General features: G+C 43.5%; 1 protein-coding gene across 1 annotated transcript in view; it reads left to right on the forward strand.

The window, feature by feature from the left end:
• Positions 1–695: 695 nt before the first annotated feature.
• The window catches only part of faf1 (Fas (TNFRSF6) associated factor 1), a gene marked incomplete at its 5' end in the record, with an annotated part of 131,764 nt that continues 115,612 nt past the window's right edge, over positions 696–16,847 (forward strand). The window contains 2 exons of the mRNA XM_080547517.1: positions 696–752; positions 4,195–4,263. Coding sequence (XP_080403643.1) covers positions 696–752; positions 4,195–4,263 — 126 coding nt within the window. The remainder of the gene's footprint in view (positions 753–4,194; positions 4,264–16,847) is intronic.

Below are 16,847 nucleotides of genomic sequence, written 5' to 3' on the forward strand. Positions count from 1 at the left end.
ACATGCGTGTAGGCCTATTCTATAGGCTCAGTAAACTTTTACCTACGACGTTCTCAAATACAGCAAATGCTGAATTCCAAATTCCTCCTTTACTAGCCTCTATTCATTTAGCACTAGAGATCTGAGAGGATTGGATAGGTAGAAGCAATATGGTATGCTAAAATGCGGCATCTTGCCCTATGATAGGTTTGGTAGAACTGTTTTTTTTTTTAAATATTGCTTATACCTATCCAAACCTTCTTTAGATGAGTGACTAGGGGATAGGGGCTAGGGGCCGATTTGGAATTCAGCACTGAACAGACCCCCCCTTTGCGATCCTGCCGTAAAGCAATGGGATGAGCTCTGAGTACAGATATAACAAAAAGTCGCTCTAAAATTACATTGAGATTTATTAGAGCTGTAGATCCGTCACAAACTGCGGCGTTTACACATCGAGCACACATTGACAGATCTATAAAACATGTTTACATGATCTCCTAGCTGGCTCGTCACCCCCCATATCATAGCAGCAAGCGGCAGAAGAATAGCGTTGTTTAGGCTAGCGTTCGTCAATCCGTTCCGAGAGCGCCGGAGCGCACACTGGGTTCGACGTCATAAAGGGGACCAAGTCATTTGATTGGCCAAGAGGCGTTCTATGAGTGCTGATCAGATTACCAGAGCGGTTTTACGAACGCAGCCCTTAGTCAGTCACAGCGATGGCCTCCGACAGTGAGAGCAACATGGACAGAGAGATGATCCTGGCTGACTTTCAGGTGGGAATGTCTCTTTCTCTGAACAATAACACATTTAGTTAGTTAAACTTCACTTCATGTAACCAGTAAGGTTCATGGCAACAGCCCCCTTCAGCTGACACTAAACATTAGTAAACATTAGTAACGTTAGCTAGCTGTTAGCTGCTTGGCTACTGACATTGACAGCGCTGATACGAGATGTTTTGGGCCAAGTATCAGCAGCTAGATAGCTCACTAACATTACACGGTTGAATGTTTTAACACATGTGTATTGTTGTTGCTATTATCCAACTGACACCCTAAACTTACCTAGCAACACCCGACGATATTACTGCGTTTTAACACAGCAGCAGTGGGTAGAAGCTAGCCAGCTAGTTAGCTCGCTGCTAGCTATTTACATTGTTAGCTTGCTAACTAGCTAGCTTAGCAGCTTGGGAAACAACGAATTCAGAATTCAGCTGAGAGACACACGCGTTGGGAAACATCAGAGCATAACTTATGCCATAAGTGTGTATAAATGATGGATATGCTTCACTGACACGGTGGGCAATAATGAACCAGAGCCAGGGCTGTTGATGTCAGCTAGCTAACCTGCTTGGTCACCACCATGACTAGGGTTTAACTGGTCCTGTAACTGCTCAACGTCACTGTGACGTCAGACAAGAGTCTGTCTGTCTGTACGTCACTGAGACGTCACAAGAGTCTGTCTGTCTGTACGTCACTGAGACGTCACAAGAGTCTGTCTGTCTGTACGTCACTGAGACGTCACAAGAGTCTGTCTGTCTGTAGTCACACTGGCTGACAAGAGTCTGTCTGTACGTCACACTGGCTGACAAGAGTCTGTCTGTGTACGTCACTGGCTGACAAGACGTGACGTTAGAATTATAAGGTTCTATCTCCATTTCTGTCAAAATTGAGTTTTTTACATAATCTGATCCATTAGGTGTTTATTATTTTTTATATTTACATTATTGTTTATATTTATATATATGCCTGTGTGGTGTTATTTTTAAAATGTTTACATTTTTGAGTTAGTAATTAATAAAATACAAAGGTTCCATCTCACAAAACATAATGGAATGTAAAAACTTTGACGCTCAATATCTCTGAACCGCCCTAAACGGAGATAGAACCTTATCATTCTAAGCTCACGAAGAGTCTGTCTGTCTGTACGTCACTGGCTGACAAGAGTCTGTCTGTCTCTGCGTCACTGTGCTGACTAGGGGTGCAACGGTTCAGTTGGCCCACGGTTCGGTACGGTTCGGTATTTTGGGTCACGGTTTTCGGTACGGTTCGGTTCAGAAACAAATGCTACTATTTATTTACAAACTGTTACTTTACTTTATTTTGCTTATACATAATATGGAACTTTAACATACACATGTATATGTTATGTATATAATGTATATATCATTGTATATAAACAAAAAACACTTTCAAATGTCCAAAAATAAATAAACACTTTCGAAAGTAAAAGTGCACTTTAGCCTTGACAGCTGGTAGCCCGTATACAAACAGGAGGAAAACAAGTTCACACTACAAAAGTAACACTTTCCACATAGCGTTCCAACATGTCATGTGTTGTATTCCAACGAGTTGCGACATCGTGGATTAATTTGTGTTTTGGTAAGTCTAACATATCTTGTTTAATTGTCAGAATATGGTGGGCTGTGGTGCTTTTGTGGAAGAAAGTGACTGCATGTCTGATCTTACCCAGGAGGCGGGACACCGGGGTTATTGCCACTGCCTTCTTGGCGGCGAGATTTACGACGTGCGCAAAGCAGCCGATCTGTGGCCCCAGTCCACCAGCTTCATGGATCGCATTTACGATATTTGCTGCGTTGTCTGTTGTTACGGGAATTGTTATGTTTGGCCTCTCCAACTTCCACTCAGTCACTGCATTTGTTAGTTCCTCTGCCAGGTGCGCGCTGGTATGGCTTTCGTATAGTGGACGAGTTTGCAGTACTGCGCTCTTCATCTCACAATCCGGTGACATGTAGTGGACCGTGACAGTGAGGTAACTCTCCGTTGCCCGGGAGGTACAACCCTCCGTAGTCAGTGCAAAGTTTTTGCCAAATCGTCTTCAATGCCTCTGCGCGTTGTTTGGTAAATACCGGGGATTATTTTGGTGCTGAATGATGTACGGGAGGGGACACTGTAACGGGGCTCGAGAGTTTTTATCAGATTTCGAAAACCCAAATCTCCAACCACCGAAAAGGGCTGCAAATCCTTTGCAATGAACATCCCCACTGCATTGGTTATTTTTTTGTGTTTCTCTGAAGTGGTAGTGTACGTCTGTCCGAACGCATCAGAGAGAGACTGCTGTCTGCTCACTGACGCTACCTGACTGGCTTTCCTGCTCCCAGTCAGTGTTATCGTTGAGTGGTAGCGGCGAATATGCTGGTTCATGTTAGAGGTGCAACCATTTGCATATGGCACACGCTTTAAGCAGAGCTTGCAGACAGTAATATTTCTGTCCACTGTTCCCCCCCCCTTATTGTCGTATTCAACGGGAAAAGCTGAATGACCCCACACCGCAGACTTGTAGGAATCCGGGGCTTCCTCAAACTGTTGCGGCGCTCTCAGAGCTAATTTACGAACGCAGCCAAATCGCAGCATAAACCGAAAACCGTCACGGTTCACTAGTGAATTGAGCCGTGGAACGCAAACCGTACCGTCCGTAAAAAAACCGAGAACCGTTGCACCCCTAGTGCTGACAAGAGTCTGTCCGTCTCTACGTCACTGGCTGACAAGAGTCTGTCTGTCTGTTTGTTGTGTATCAACGGCTGGCGAAACATTTGGTTGTGCGGTGGCACACAACAACAATGCTACAACAACGTGCTTGAGGGAACTTGACATATATTTTCTCCACCGGCCATCTAGCGCTCTTTGAAATGGAACAACAAGGCCAAATGGCAGTGCTGCTAGTACTAGTGACAGAATGAAAACAAGCTTTCTTTAGGCTGACACCATGACGACAGATATACGTGCCATTGATTATCTAGCTGAACACTCAGGCATTGTTATCAGAACTCCCTCGAAAACAGCACGTTAGTAAACGAATGTCAATTATTTAACGTGAGCTTAGGTTGTGCAACGTAAACATACAAGTAGGCCAGCCAGTCACTACATCTCAATTATTAAAACCTGCGATTTGCATCAGACACTGTGTGTAACTGATCATATACACATAGGTGGTTGTGACCATCTTACCATGTAATTACCATGTACATTTTTTTAAATTACCATGTAATTTCTAGTTCCAACATCAGTCTCTAACTGAGCCAAATTAAGTGCAGTGTACTTCAAACCTGGCAGGCTATGATGTCATTAAGTATCAATATCGGTTAGGCACACTCATCGTTTTAACTAACAAGTCTACCAAAAACATTCAGTTTGCCTAATATTGTTCAGTTCACTGTTTGTCCCATGTAGTTCACCTGTTCCCCTGTCTCTCTCCTAGGCTTGCACTGGCATCGACAACATAGCTGAAGCCATCACTCTGCTAGAACTCAACAACTGGGATTTAGTGGTAAGTTCACACCTCAGCAGGCACAGAAGGGATTCGTCACACACTGATTGATTGATTGATTGATGGATCGATCGCTCGATTGATTGATCACTCAAAATACACATTTCCATGCTTTTCCACTCCCCTAAGCTGTTTTGCAGTTGTAGGTCTGAATGTTGGTAATGTCAAGTGTTTTTAGTGATGGTGATGATGATGGTGAATAGTGGTGGTGAATAGTAATGATGAATGGTGATGGTGAATAGTGGTGGTGAATAGAGATGGTGAATAGTGTATCATGGCATCTCCAGGGACGAGAGATTTGCTCATAGACTTGCTAAGTTATACAGGTTCCTCAGCAGCACATTGGACATGATTTACTTACTTACTTACGCCTATCACTCCTTTTGGAGGAGCATAGGCCGTCGACAACAGTTCGCCAGGGTCCTCTGTCCTGTGCTTTGCTTTCCAGCTGTTTCCATGTGTCCACTCTGTGTGATGTCTGTCTCCAAGTCCCTGCGCCAGGTGTTCTTGGGCCGGCCTCTCTTCCTTTTGCCTTGGGGGTTCCATCTAAGGGCCTGTCTGGTGGTGCTGGTGTTTGGTTTGCGTAGTGTGTGGCCGATCCATCCCCACCTTCTTCTCTTGATTTGTTCTTCCACTGGTTGTTCGCCCGTTCTCTGCCAGAGATCGTTGTTACTGATGGTATCTGGTAGGGCTGTGATCCGTGATCCGTACGGATCGCCCTCCACGGTTCGGCACACATGTGTACCACGGATCAATTGCAAAATGTTAACAAGTAATAATATTACTTAATATTAGTTAATATCTCTTGTAAATCACAATGTAGAGTTGCCATGAAAAGATAGACGCGACAGTTGCGGGCTTTGTTTTACTCTAAAGCGCAATAATAGGTTGATAATGCGAAAGAAAAAGAATCCGTTGTTTGCTCACTACACGTGAAGCTGGGAATCCACAACAACAAGGCTGCGTTCGTAAATCCGCTCTGGAATCTGATCAGCGTTCAAGGAACGCCTCTTGTCCAATCAAATTACTTGGTCCCTTTATGACGTCGGACCCAGTGTGCGCTCCGGCGCTCTCAAAGCGAATTTACGAACACGGCCCACGTGTATCATGGCGAGTGCTAGTTACGTTGTTCGGCGGAGAAGAACTCGAAATGCCTCCCTCGCCATTTAAATCCCATGTATGGGAGCACTTTGGCTTCTCTGTCAACTATGACGGGAGGCACGAAAAAGGTAGCTCGACAACTTCTGATAATGTAGGCATTTTTCAAAATAAGGGTTCACTTTATTATTTAGTTAAAAGTGGCATAAAACATGTTTATTTGTCTGCTTTAAAGAGCCCAGTGACTGACTGCTGCAACCAGGCGCCTCCTCCCTCTCTCCTATCATTTAAATTGAGTGTATTTCAGTATAATTATGTAATGTTTGAGTGTAGAATATGTTATATATATATATATATATGTATATATTACCAGTTTTGACATCTTGAATGTTGTTGGTTTTTGTCACATAGTAAAAGGGGTGTTTTTACAGAATTCAAAGAAAAAGCAGTTTTTATAAAAACAAACATGTTTTGTGTTGATCCGAAAAATGATCCGTTCCGTGACTCAAAAACCGTGACAGGATCCGATCCGTGAGTTAGGTGATCCGTTACACCCCTAGTATCTGGCCAGTGGATGTTCAGGATCCGCCTCAGGCATCTGTTGATGAATGACTGCACTCTAGTCATTGTGATCTTGGTTGTCCTCCACGTCTCTGATCCGTATAGGAGTACTGGCTTGACGTTGGATTTGAAGAGTCTGATCTTTGTCCGCTGACTGATTACCTTGGAGCTCCAGATGTTCTTTAGTTGGATGTATGAGGCCCTTGCCTTGCTGATTCTTGCTCTGACATCTGCCTCCGTGCCACCCTTCTTGTCTATGATGCTACCTAGGTAGGTGAAGGATTCTACTTCCTTGAGTGCTGTTCCCTCCAGGTTTACTGGGTCTTCGTTGTTTGTGTTGATCTTTAGTATTTTGGTCTTTGCTTGGTGGATGTTGAGGCTTAGTTGTGTTGAGGTGTCTGCCAGTATGTTCGTCTTCTCCTGCATCTGTTGTCGACTGTGGGATAGTAGGGCAAGGTCGTCTGCGAAGTCTAGGTCGTCCAGTTGTGTTGTGAGTGTCCACTGGATCCCGTTTCTCCTCTGTGCCGTTGTGGTCTTCAATATCCAGTCGATGGCCAGGAGGAAGAGGAAGGGGGACAGTATACCGCCTTGCCTTACTCCGGTCTTCACTTGGAAGCTTTGTGTGAGCTGCCCGCTGTGTATGACTCTGCAGGTCATTCCTTCATAGGAGTTCCTCATGATGTTGACAAGCTTTTCTGGTATTCCGTAGTGTCGAAGCAATTTCCAGAGGGTGTTTCTGTGGAGACTGTCAAATGCCTTCTCGTAGTCTACAAAGTTGATGTATAATGGAGAGTTCCATTCCAATGATTGCTCAACTATGATTCGGAGGGTTGCAATCTGGTCTACACATGATCTATTGGGTCGGAAGCCTGCCTGCTGGTCTCTTAGCTGCGGATCCACCACTTTCTTTATTCGCTCGAGGAGGATTCTGTTGAAGATTTTTCCTGGCACTGATAAAAGCATGATTCCTCTGTAGTTGTGGCATTGGCTGAGGTCTCCTTTCTTAGGTATTTTGACCAAGTAGCCTTCTTTCCAATCTGTTGGCCCTTCCTCTTCCTCCCATATCTTCTCGAACAGGGGGTGTAGCATCTCTACCGAGGTGTCTATGTCTGCCTTCAGTGCCTCGGCAGGGATGTTGTCTGGTCCTGCTGCCTTACTATTCTTTAGTTGTGCAATGGCCTGTTGGATTTCCTGCTTGCTGGGCTTTCCACAGTTGATGACTGTCAGTCTCCGCAGGTTGAATGTCCGGGGGGTTATGTTGTGTCGGTCTATTCAGGAGTTCTTCAAAATACTCTGCCCATCCCTCTTGCTGTTGGTCCAGTCTTGTGATAGTCTTTCCTTCCTTGTTTTTGATTGGTCGTTCTGGTCTGCTGAACTTTCCGGACAGTTTCTTGGTGGTGTCATACAGTTCCTTCATGTTTCCTTTTGCTGCTGCCTCTTCTGCTTCTTTAGCCAGCAGGGCTCGACATTAAGGCTTGTCCGCTTGTCCGGGACAAGTACATTTTATGTTTGGACAAGTGGACTTCCTCCTGCAGTTGTCCGATGGACAAGTCAAAACAAAAAAACAAATCAATATGTATTAATATCTGCAAACATGAATTCCTCCTTCCGATCTGAATAGTAAAAAAAAATAGCAAGCAAAGCGATGCCGCGCCTCATTCTCGCTATTTCAGTCTCTCGTAGTTCGTTATCGTCATAGTTCGGAAATTCGCTCAGAGCGCCAGAGCGCACACTGCGTTCAATGTCATAAAGAGACCAAGTAATTTGATTGGACAAAAGGCATTCCATGAGTGCTGATCAGATTCCAGAGCGAGTTTACGAACACAGCCATAGTGTTGTGGGTCTCCTGTCACTAGTGCCATTCACGTGAACATGCGCATATTCGCTTATTTTCATGTAGTTCGATGCGATCGTATATTTTAGGTTTGAAGTTTTAAGACCAGCACATCGCAATACGAACTTCAGAATGACACTAATGATAGATTTCTCAATTTGAATATAGGATACTATCCAAAGGCTAGCAAATACGATTGCTTCCATTGGGGAGGGACTGTAGTTACAAACATTTTTTGTAAATATTCCTAGATATTCATCCCTTTTGTGGCCAATCTTAATCTAAAAGGGTTAAGGTTAGGGTAATCACTGATTACCCCTACGTTTTTAAATAATTACAAAATATTGTTTAATGAATACATTAGAAAATTAAGGATACATCATTATCAAATCAATAGTAGTCAAATGTGTTATTTGCATACACATACACTCACTGGCCACTTCATTAGGCACACCTTGGGGTTGGACCCCCTCTTTTGCCTTCAGAACTGCCTTAATTCTTCGTGGCATAGATTCAACAAGGTGCTGGAAACATTCCTCAGAGATTTTGGTCCATATTGACACTATAATATCACGCAACAACAGCCCGTCTGGCACCAACAACCATGCCAGGTTCAAAGTCACTTAAATCACCTTTATTTCCCATTCTGATGCTGGTTTGAACTTCAGCAGATCGTCTTGACCATGTCTACCTGCCTAAATGCATTGAGTTGCTGCCACATGATTGGCTGATTAGGTATTTGCGTTAACAAGCAGTTGAAAAGGTGTACCTAATGAAGTGGCCGGTGAGAGTATAATATATTATTATTCATATTATTGCTTTTTCAAAATCTTTGGATTTGGACAAGTAACTTGAGCTCTAGGACAAGTAAAAGATAAGTTCACTTGTCCGAAGGACAAGTACCTGAAAAAGCTTAATGTCAAGCCCTGGCCAGGTTGTCGATGTAGTTTCGCTTGTCCTTCTTGGCATTTCTTTTGACCTTTCTGTTTGCCTCAGTGTACTCGCTTTGGGCTTTTACCTTGGTTGCCCTTGTTCGGCTGTTGTTAACTTCTGTCTTTTTCTGTCTCCTTTCTTGTTGCGTAGTGTTTCTGCTGATATCCACTCTTTATGGTTTCTCTTCTTTATTCCAATCACTTCCTTACATGTTGTTATGAGGGTTTCCCTTATCCTTTCCCATTGGTCTTGCTGGTCTTCGTCACTGCTTAGATCTTGCAAGGCTTGATATCTGTTCTTCAGCTTCAGTGTGAACACTTCTCTTGTCTGTGTGTCTTTTAAGAGGTGGACATTGAATTTCTGTTTCTTTGATGTTGTTTCCATCCAGTGCTTCTTCAATTTCAACTTGAGCATAGCGCTTAGTAGGTGGTGGTCTTATGCTATGTCTGCTCCTCGCCTTACTCGCAGGTCCTGTAGTGATCTCCTGAACTTGCTGGTTATGCAGAAGTGGTCTATCTGGTTCTCGGTCACTCCATCCGGTGATACCCAGGTTGCCTTGTGGATCCTCTTATGTGGGAAGACGCTTCCTCCGATAACCAGGTTGTTCAGGGCACAGGTGTCCACAAATCTCTCTCCATTCTCATTCATTTCTCCTAGGCCATGCTTTCCCATCACTTTTTCGAAGCCTGTGTTGTCTCTGCCAATCTTTGCATTGAAGTCCCCCATGAGAATGTTGATGTCTTTTCCTTTTTGTTGATCCAGGATGCTCTGCAGTCTGTTGTAGAAATCATCCTTTTTTCCATCGTCGCTGTCATTGGTTGGTGCATAGCATTGTATCACGTTCAACTTGATTTTCCTTTTCTTGGTTCTGAAGGTGGCTGTTATAATTCTTGATCCATGTGCCTCCCATCCAATCAGTGCTTTCTTTGCTGTTGTTGATAGCAAAAGGCCAACCCCCTCAGTGTGAGGGGCTTTGTCTTCTTCGTGCCCAGAGTAGAGTAGCAGCTCTTCTGTCTGCAGTCTTTGTTGTCCAGATTGTGTCCATCGTGACTCACTAATTCCTAAAAGATCTAGTTTGTACCTCTTCATTTCTGCTGCTACTTGTATGGTTTTTCCGGTCTCATACAAGGTCCTGACGTTCCATGTTCCAATTCGTATGTCTCTGGTTGACAGAAGGGGTTTCGGCTCTGTGACTTCTGTGACTTGACAGCTTTCATCACACAGCGTCATGTGTCCTCTCATTGAGGATCCTTCTTCTTCCATGGCTGAGGTCTGTTCTGTCGTCGACGTTTTTGTAACGGATGTTTTCTACGGGATGGGGTTGTTGGCCCCACGCCCAACCCCCAACCTGGAGGACCAGGTGCTGCTTTTCGTCTGGCCCCTCCTCTGAAACCTGCCCGGCTTGGTTGAACCTGCCAGGGGTGTAAACCCCGGCCGGTATAGCTCTCAGAGTCATAGAAGCACACAAGCTGCCCCACCACGGCAAGGTATCAGCACGATAGGACAGGGACATGATTTAAGCTGTCACAAATGTATGTGGACATTAAAGCCCTATCCGGACCTCATGTAATTTATTAGGGATGTTCCGATACTGATATCGGATATCGCCGCGATATTGGACCTGAATGCTGGATCGCGGATCGCACCAGAAAAAAAAAAAGCTCCGATCCGATCCTACTGTCATGCGCAGTCAAACTTATGTGTATAAGCGATGAGGGAATGAAAACAGTGAACAGAAACGTGTGTCGCAGAAATGCTTCACGCGAGTCCTATATGCGCTTAAAATGCGCATAGCGCTGTGTGCTTCCGGTTTCATTACAAAGAGGTTAACCCTATATGTGCCTGACGTCTAACAACATTCAAATGACTCTAACTTCATATTTTTTCGGATTTCAATGTATGACACATCATTTGAAAGCTTATGATCCGTAGTTCCAATCCACAACACGTCGCATTTGTTGCTTTAATAAAGGCTGGCAGTCTTTAATTTAACTGTTGTTGGTGTGGACTATATACTGGGGAGGTATTTGTTATTATTCAGGGGTCAAAACATTTATACAAATATCGGATCGGTATCGGTATCGGTATCGCAGATACCCGAAGCCCAGGTATCGGTATCGGTATCGGTAGTGAAAAAGTGGGATCGGGACATCCCTATAATTTATAAATGATTACCCCCCGACGTATGTGTTTCGTGCAGCGATGTCATTGATCTGTGTAACATCCACTTCATGAATAACGAGCGCAACAGGCCATTGGATAGTTCTCGAACACGTGGTAGAAAAAAGGGGCGGGAGAAAACATACTCACCCCAAATCACTGACATGTCGATTCGCACGGCATAAGTATTATCACAGGACGTCCACGAATTATGGTAGGTAATTTGCTAGTTGGAATTTTTACTGACATTTTTACGGATATGGCTGAGGGGATTAAGAACACAGACGACCTCTGTAATTATTAAAATGACCAGAGGTCCCCAGATAATACTAGTCCCGTATGAATAGGACTTTAGTCACCCTACTGGCCATACTGCTGTAGGTAAACACATGGTGCATTATTCTTGCTCTCCAGAATGTGCTACCTGCTCATGGCAAGTTTGCTGGCAGAGCTTATGCACTGGTAACATCTTATGTAACTACTGAGTAGTTAATAACAACTTGTTATTACACCTGGGTGGTAGCGCTGTTGTTATTGGTGTCACCACTGTTATGTTTTAGTCTTGTTTGGGACGGTGCAGTCAACAACATACTGTCACTGCCGAGTTGTCCTACCAGCTGTCAGTGAGACTGCATCATTTAGTCTCTCTCTCTCTTCCCCTCTCTCTCTCTCTCCTCTCTCTTCTCCCCCTCTCTCTCTTATCTCCCTCTCTCTTTCTCTCTCTCTCTCTCTCTCTCTTTGTCTCTCACTCTCTCTCTTCTCTGTCTCTATCTTTCCCCCCCCCCCCCCCCCCCCTCTCTCTCTCTCTCTCTCCCCCCCCCTCTCTCCCCCCTCTCTCCCTCTCTCTCTCTCTCTCTCTCTCTCTCTCTCTCTCTCTCTGTGTCTGAGTGTGTGTTGATGGGGTTAGGGCTATAATTAGCTCATCTCTGTTCTGGACCTGGCAGCCACTCAAAGCAAGCCGGCAGCAAAGGCCATGCAGTGGTTAGATGCACCTGTAGATTTGCAAAACTTGCACTTTCCCTGCAGTGCTGCTGTGCCTATGAGTCAAGGGATAGGAAAGCCAACAGGTGATGGTGAATAGTGACAGTGAATGAATAGTGATGGATCTTGACTACGATTTTTGTTACAGGTTATTATTACAGGTTTCCCGCGCTGGTCTTATAAAGCCTTAAAGTCTAAAATCCAGTAATCCAATTTATAAGGCCTAAAAAGGTCCCACGTTTCAGTTATGCCAATTCGCTTCCTTTTTTGTTGTATGGCAGTGAAATCCCTAATTTCATCACCTCGAGGATGACAAAAAGCTATCACATGGTGTCACGAATAGGTCTAAATTTCTATTCAAAGAGGTAAAAAAACAAGGTCTAAAAAGGTCTTAAATTTGACATGTTGAAACTTGTAGGAACCCTGTATTATTTAGCGTTCGAGAGACTCACTGTCTCTTCCTCTCTGGGACTGGTGGCTGCTCCTCCCACTAGTAATAGAAAACCTTGCTAACACGGCTCTGTAGAGAATTTTTTATTTGACTAAAATGTCACTATGACATCCAGTGTTTCCCCTACCATTGCCTTGGGGGGGGGGGCCGCCCTCCCAACGGAACCCCCCGCCCCCCCAAGAAAGAGGAATTATTACGGACGGAGACACCAAACATCTGACAAGCAGGCTAAAATACCCGCTTTTTTTAAACGCACCCAACCCGAATCTGGCGAGTGGCAAGCCCATAGGCTCGTTGGTAACGTTAGTCCGCCATAGTCTCGCATAGCCAGACCTATCTCCACACTTCGCGCTGTGCCAGCGCTGGAGAATAATACAAGATTTTGCGCAAGTGTGCGCGCGAGACGCGAGAGTTTTTGCCGGCTGTGATGTCTGCAGATTGAAAGTAAGCAAGTTGAAACATTAGCAAATATAATTGCTGAGTGTTCTGACTAGGGCTGCCACAAACGATTATTTTCATAGTCGACTAGTCACCGATTATTTTAACGATTAGTCGACTAATCGGATCATAAATTACAGCTTATCGCACAATTACTCAATCGCTCTTATTTAGCTATCATCTTCTAAATCAGCTTCTACATTTAGCTTGAAGTTGTTAGTTGTTGTTGTAGGCATGTGCTAACTAAAAATAAAGACAATTAAAATGATTGTTCACTCAAAAATAGATATTTTAATGAACTTTGCAGATGTATTTCTGGCATCACTTGCATGTAATGTAATGTAAAGAGTAGTAGAGGGTGCAAACTGCTGAGTAAAATGAGGTAGGCTAGGCACTAGGCAACCAAAAGAATACAAAAACAAAAATAAATACTTGTACAGAGTACAAAAGTTTTGCTTTGCTTCACTCATCTCATAGTAGAACGCGCCTTCTTAGCACTGTAACGTTAAGACAACATTTTTAGCTATTTGACAAGTATCGCTTTGATGACAACGTAAAATAATGTAAGAAGGCTTTTAACGTAACGATATCGTTAGCCAATAACAAGCTAACTAGCTTACCGAGACGAGCCATCGTCTTCCTCGTCATCTGCCACAACGTGCTTCCTTTTTAGATGCTCGCGCATCATAGACGTGCTGCCATGATAAGCGAGTTCAGCTTTGCAAATTTTACATTTTACATTCTTTTTTTCAACGTTGTGGTTGAAATGCTCCCACACTTTAGAGGTACGAGGACGGGAAGACATTTCTCTGTTTGTTTTTCCGGGGAAGTCACGTGTGCCCCGGATGACCGACACTGCGCATGTACATCAAAGACACTGGAAGACGCTAGCCAGTGGCAGCTTCAGGGAAGAAAAACGAATGCTTATCGAATGAAATGAATGGTCTTTATTGTCATTGATATAGTACAGGTACCAAACAACGAAATTTGGGAGGGGGGGCTCCCCTGGTGCTAGGGGCAATTTTTTGTTTTGCTTATTTCAGCTCCAAAAAAACATGCGACGACGTCGATTACTAAATATGTCGGCGACGATTGTGGTAATCGACGTCGTCGCGACTAGTCGACTAATCGTGGCAGCAGAGAAAGTTGGTTCAAATTGGTCGTTATTATCGTGACTAGAAAGTGTCTGACTATAGTTCCATAGTGTAAATAGTGTCAAAGAACTAGCAAGCTAGCTAGCTCAGAGGTGATGAGATGAGCTAGTCTCCTTGCACACTTGCTAACTGGAGGCACTTTATTATTTTACTTAAAGTAGATATACTATCTTTCTTATTCTGCTAGAGTTGGGCTTCATGGTAATACCATAATGGCATATTTACAGTACATGGACAGTTGATTGAAGCATTGGAAATGTCCGTTTTTTATAGTTGGACATAGGATTTTTTTTTCAGGTGAGAGAGTAAAGTCAAAATGACATTATCTGACTGCATTGCCCACAGCAATCCAATATTCAATTATAATTATGTTATAAATTGATATGGATCAATTTATGCCTCTTATTAGATTATAAATACTCTGGCTGTTTTGTTTACCTTTTGGTTGACAGCAAAAGGGAGAGAGGAGGATAGGGAGGGAGAGAAGGAGACAGAGCAGGATGGTGTCGGCACACCAGAGAGAGAGAGAGCAAGAACCAGGTGAGAAAGTGGACAGGTAGTCAAGACCGCATAAGTAAGTAGTCTTGAGAACCGATGGTTCTGGAGCCTAATGGCCCATAGGGCAGGAGCCTATCTCCTGTTTCCGTAGCGTGAGGCGGCTTAATGTACAAGTTAGTACACCCCCTGGACATGACGCTGGTATGAGGCAGGGTCTTACCCCCACGGTCCATGCCACCCCCCCAAGGCAGCAAACCTAGGGGAAACACTGACATATACAGTATATATTTTGGGTTGCACATTTTGGGGAATTTTCTGAAGTGGTAACTTCCCATGGGAATATATGCAAATTAATATTAATACCATTTAAATGCAGTGTTTCCTCTATATGCATTTATTGGTGGCGGGCCGCCACGAACGAATTTCCTCCGCCACTAATTGATTCAGACAGTCCACTTTGATTCAGGCTGTGCAGAAAGGCAGCGAGTTATTATGACCGGAGAACAGAAAAAAAGCATGTGTCCCTGAACGCTCCGCCAATCACTGTGAGTAAACTGACTCTGAGAATGTCGTCACGTCACATTTTACCGTAATACCCTATATGTTGGTTGAAGTGCAACATCTCAGCTTTCAGGGACAGTTGGAATTTTTTCGATAGCACAAACCGTTTAGAAATTACGGTAATTACAATGTCGGGTGCGGATTTGTGCCGGCGGCGGTACATTCGGCGCAGAAGTGGTATCTATACCAGATAAATAATAGCCATTTGCTTACGTAATTTTTCGTTTACATAGTCTGAAACTACAGATGGTAAGCTTTCAAATGATGCGACATACATTGAAATCGGGAAAAAAATCAAGACGACACGAGTATTTGAATGTTTGTTTGTATCAGTGTTTTGCTCAAGAATGGTGACTGCTAAAAACGCTGCTAGCGGCTAACGTTTCGTTCTAAACCAAAAGTATTGTAACGTCCCCACTTGGACAGTGGTTGAAATGATGACAGATAGCTTCTCTCATGTAATCTGTGCGTTTAATTGTAAACTATCTGATACACAACTTTCTTAGTTCACCGGAGCTCTCTCTCCCAACGGTGTCAACAACACACACAGCACCCGCCCCCCCCCGTGACCTCCACCAATCACAGGGGTGCATTGGCACACAACACAGTAACAGTGCGAACATGAACATGAACTCAAGCATTAACGAACAGGGTTGTTCTATCTAATTTATTATGTTTGTGTTATGCTAATAAATGTAGATCCACACAGGTATACAAACTGAGCTCCGTTTACTGTCAAGTGCCATTCATTCTGACAACACACACACACAGGTCGTAAAGCTCTAACGGACGTACAGAACGTGACGTCGTAAAGTGCAACAATGACATACTGTCGTACATAACAATATTGGTATTTGATCACCTTCTATATAAAATCACCTGCTCGGGTTTAATGACTTAACCGCTATTTAAGAATTTATATTTGTTTTCGCGCGCACACGTTTTATGCGCGTGCACTCGGAAAAAAAAAACACGCGCGAAAGACGACCACTCCGCCACTAATGTGAAAAGTCCTGGAGGAAACACTGAAATGGATTGGCTATATTTACCATATTATATGGAGACAGAAACATAAGCCTTTTACCTTATCATATTAAGTAGATATAATTGCAAATTATTCAATCTGTCCAGTAGAAATGAAAAAAAGCTATTTAGTTACCAATTGAACTTTACGAATTGACTCTTCACATGGGATGATTCCACTGAACAACAAAAGAAAGGGAATATTGAATGATCACAAATGATCCATCCTAACCCTGACTCTAACTTACCAGAAAGCATGTAGTCCTTGGCTCAGACAGTGTAGTCGTGTGTGTAGTAGTGTGTGTAGTAGTGTAGGCTCAGACAGTGTAGTAGTGTAGGCTACAAAGGTGCTTTTGGCACTCAATAGCATCTCATTGGTTTGCAAGATCTTGAGAATCAGCTGTACATGTGATGGAAGAGTGCATTGCAATTCCATTGAATTGGGGATAGTTTAACCAAAATATGCCACAAGACCTAGAATTGGCTAATGTGTACCTCACAAAAAGGTTCACTGTTAAAATTCCCGGGCTTAACTTCCCATGGAAAAATTTACCGGAAAGTTTCAGACTCTTTGCAAACCTACATACATACATACTCCACAATTATTGACACCCCTGGTAAAGATGAGTAAAAATAGTTATAAAAAGTTCACCTTTCTAGCTTGAACACTGAACAAAATCCGGACATCCAACCTTTAATTGAATACTTAACTTTTGTGTTTGACCAGACGGTATTGCTGCAATTTACTGTTGTTTTGGGTGTTACATTTTTCTGCCCGCTGTCTTTAGTATTAACAAGCTGTTTGGACACCTTGAACACCTTGAGCTGTTTGGACACCTTGAACACCTTGAACACCTTGAGCTGTTTGGACACCTTGAACACCTTGAACACG

The sequence above is a fragment of the Nansenia antarctica genome, assembly GCF_963989245.1.
Source record: "Nansenia antarctica genome assembly, chromosome: 17".
NCBI classification, from domain to species: domain Eukaryota; kingdom Metazoa; phylum Chordata; class Actinopteri; order Argentiniformes; family Microstomatidae; genus Nansenia; species Nansenia antarctica.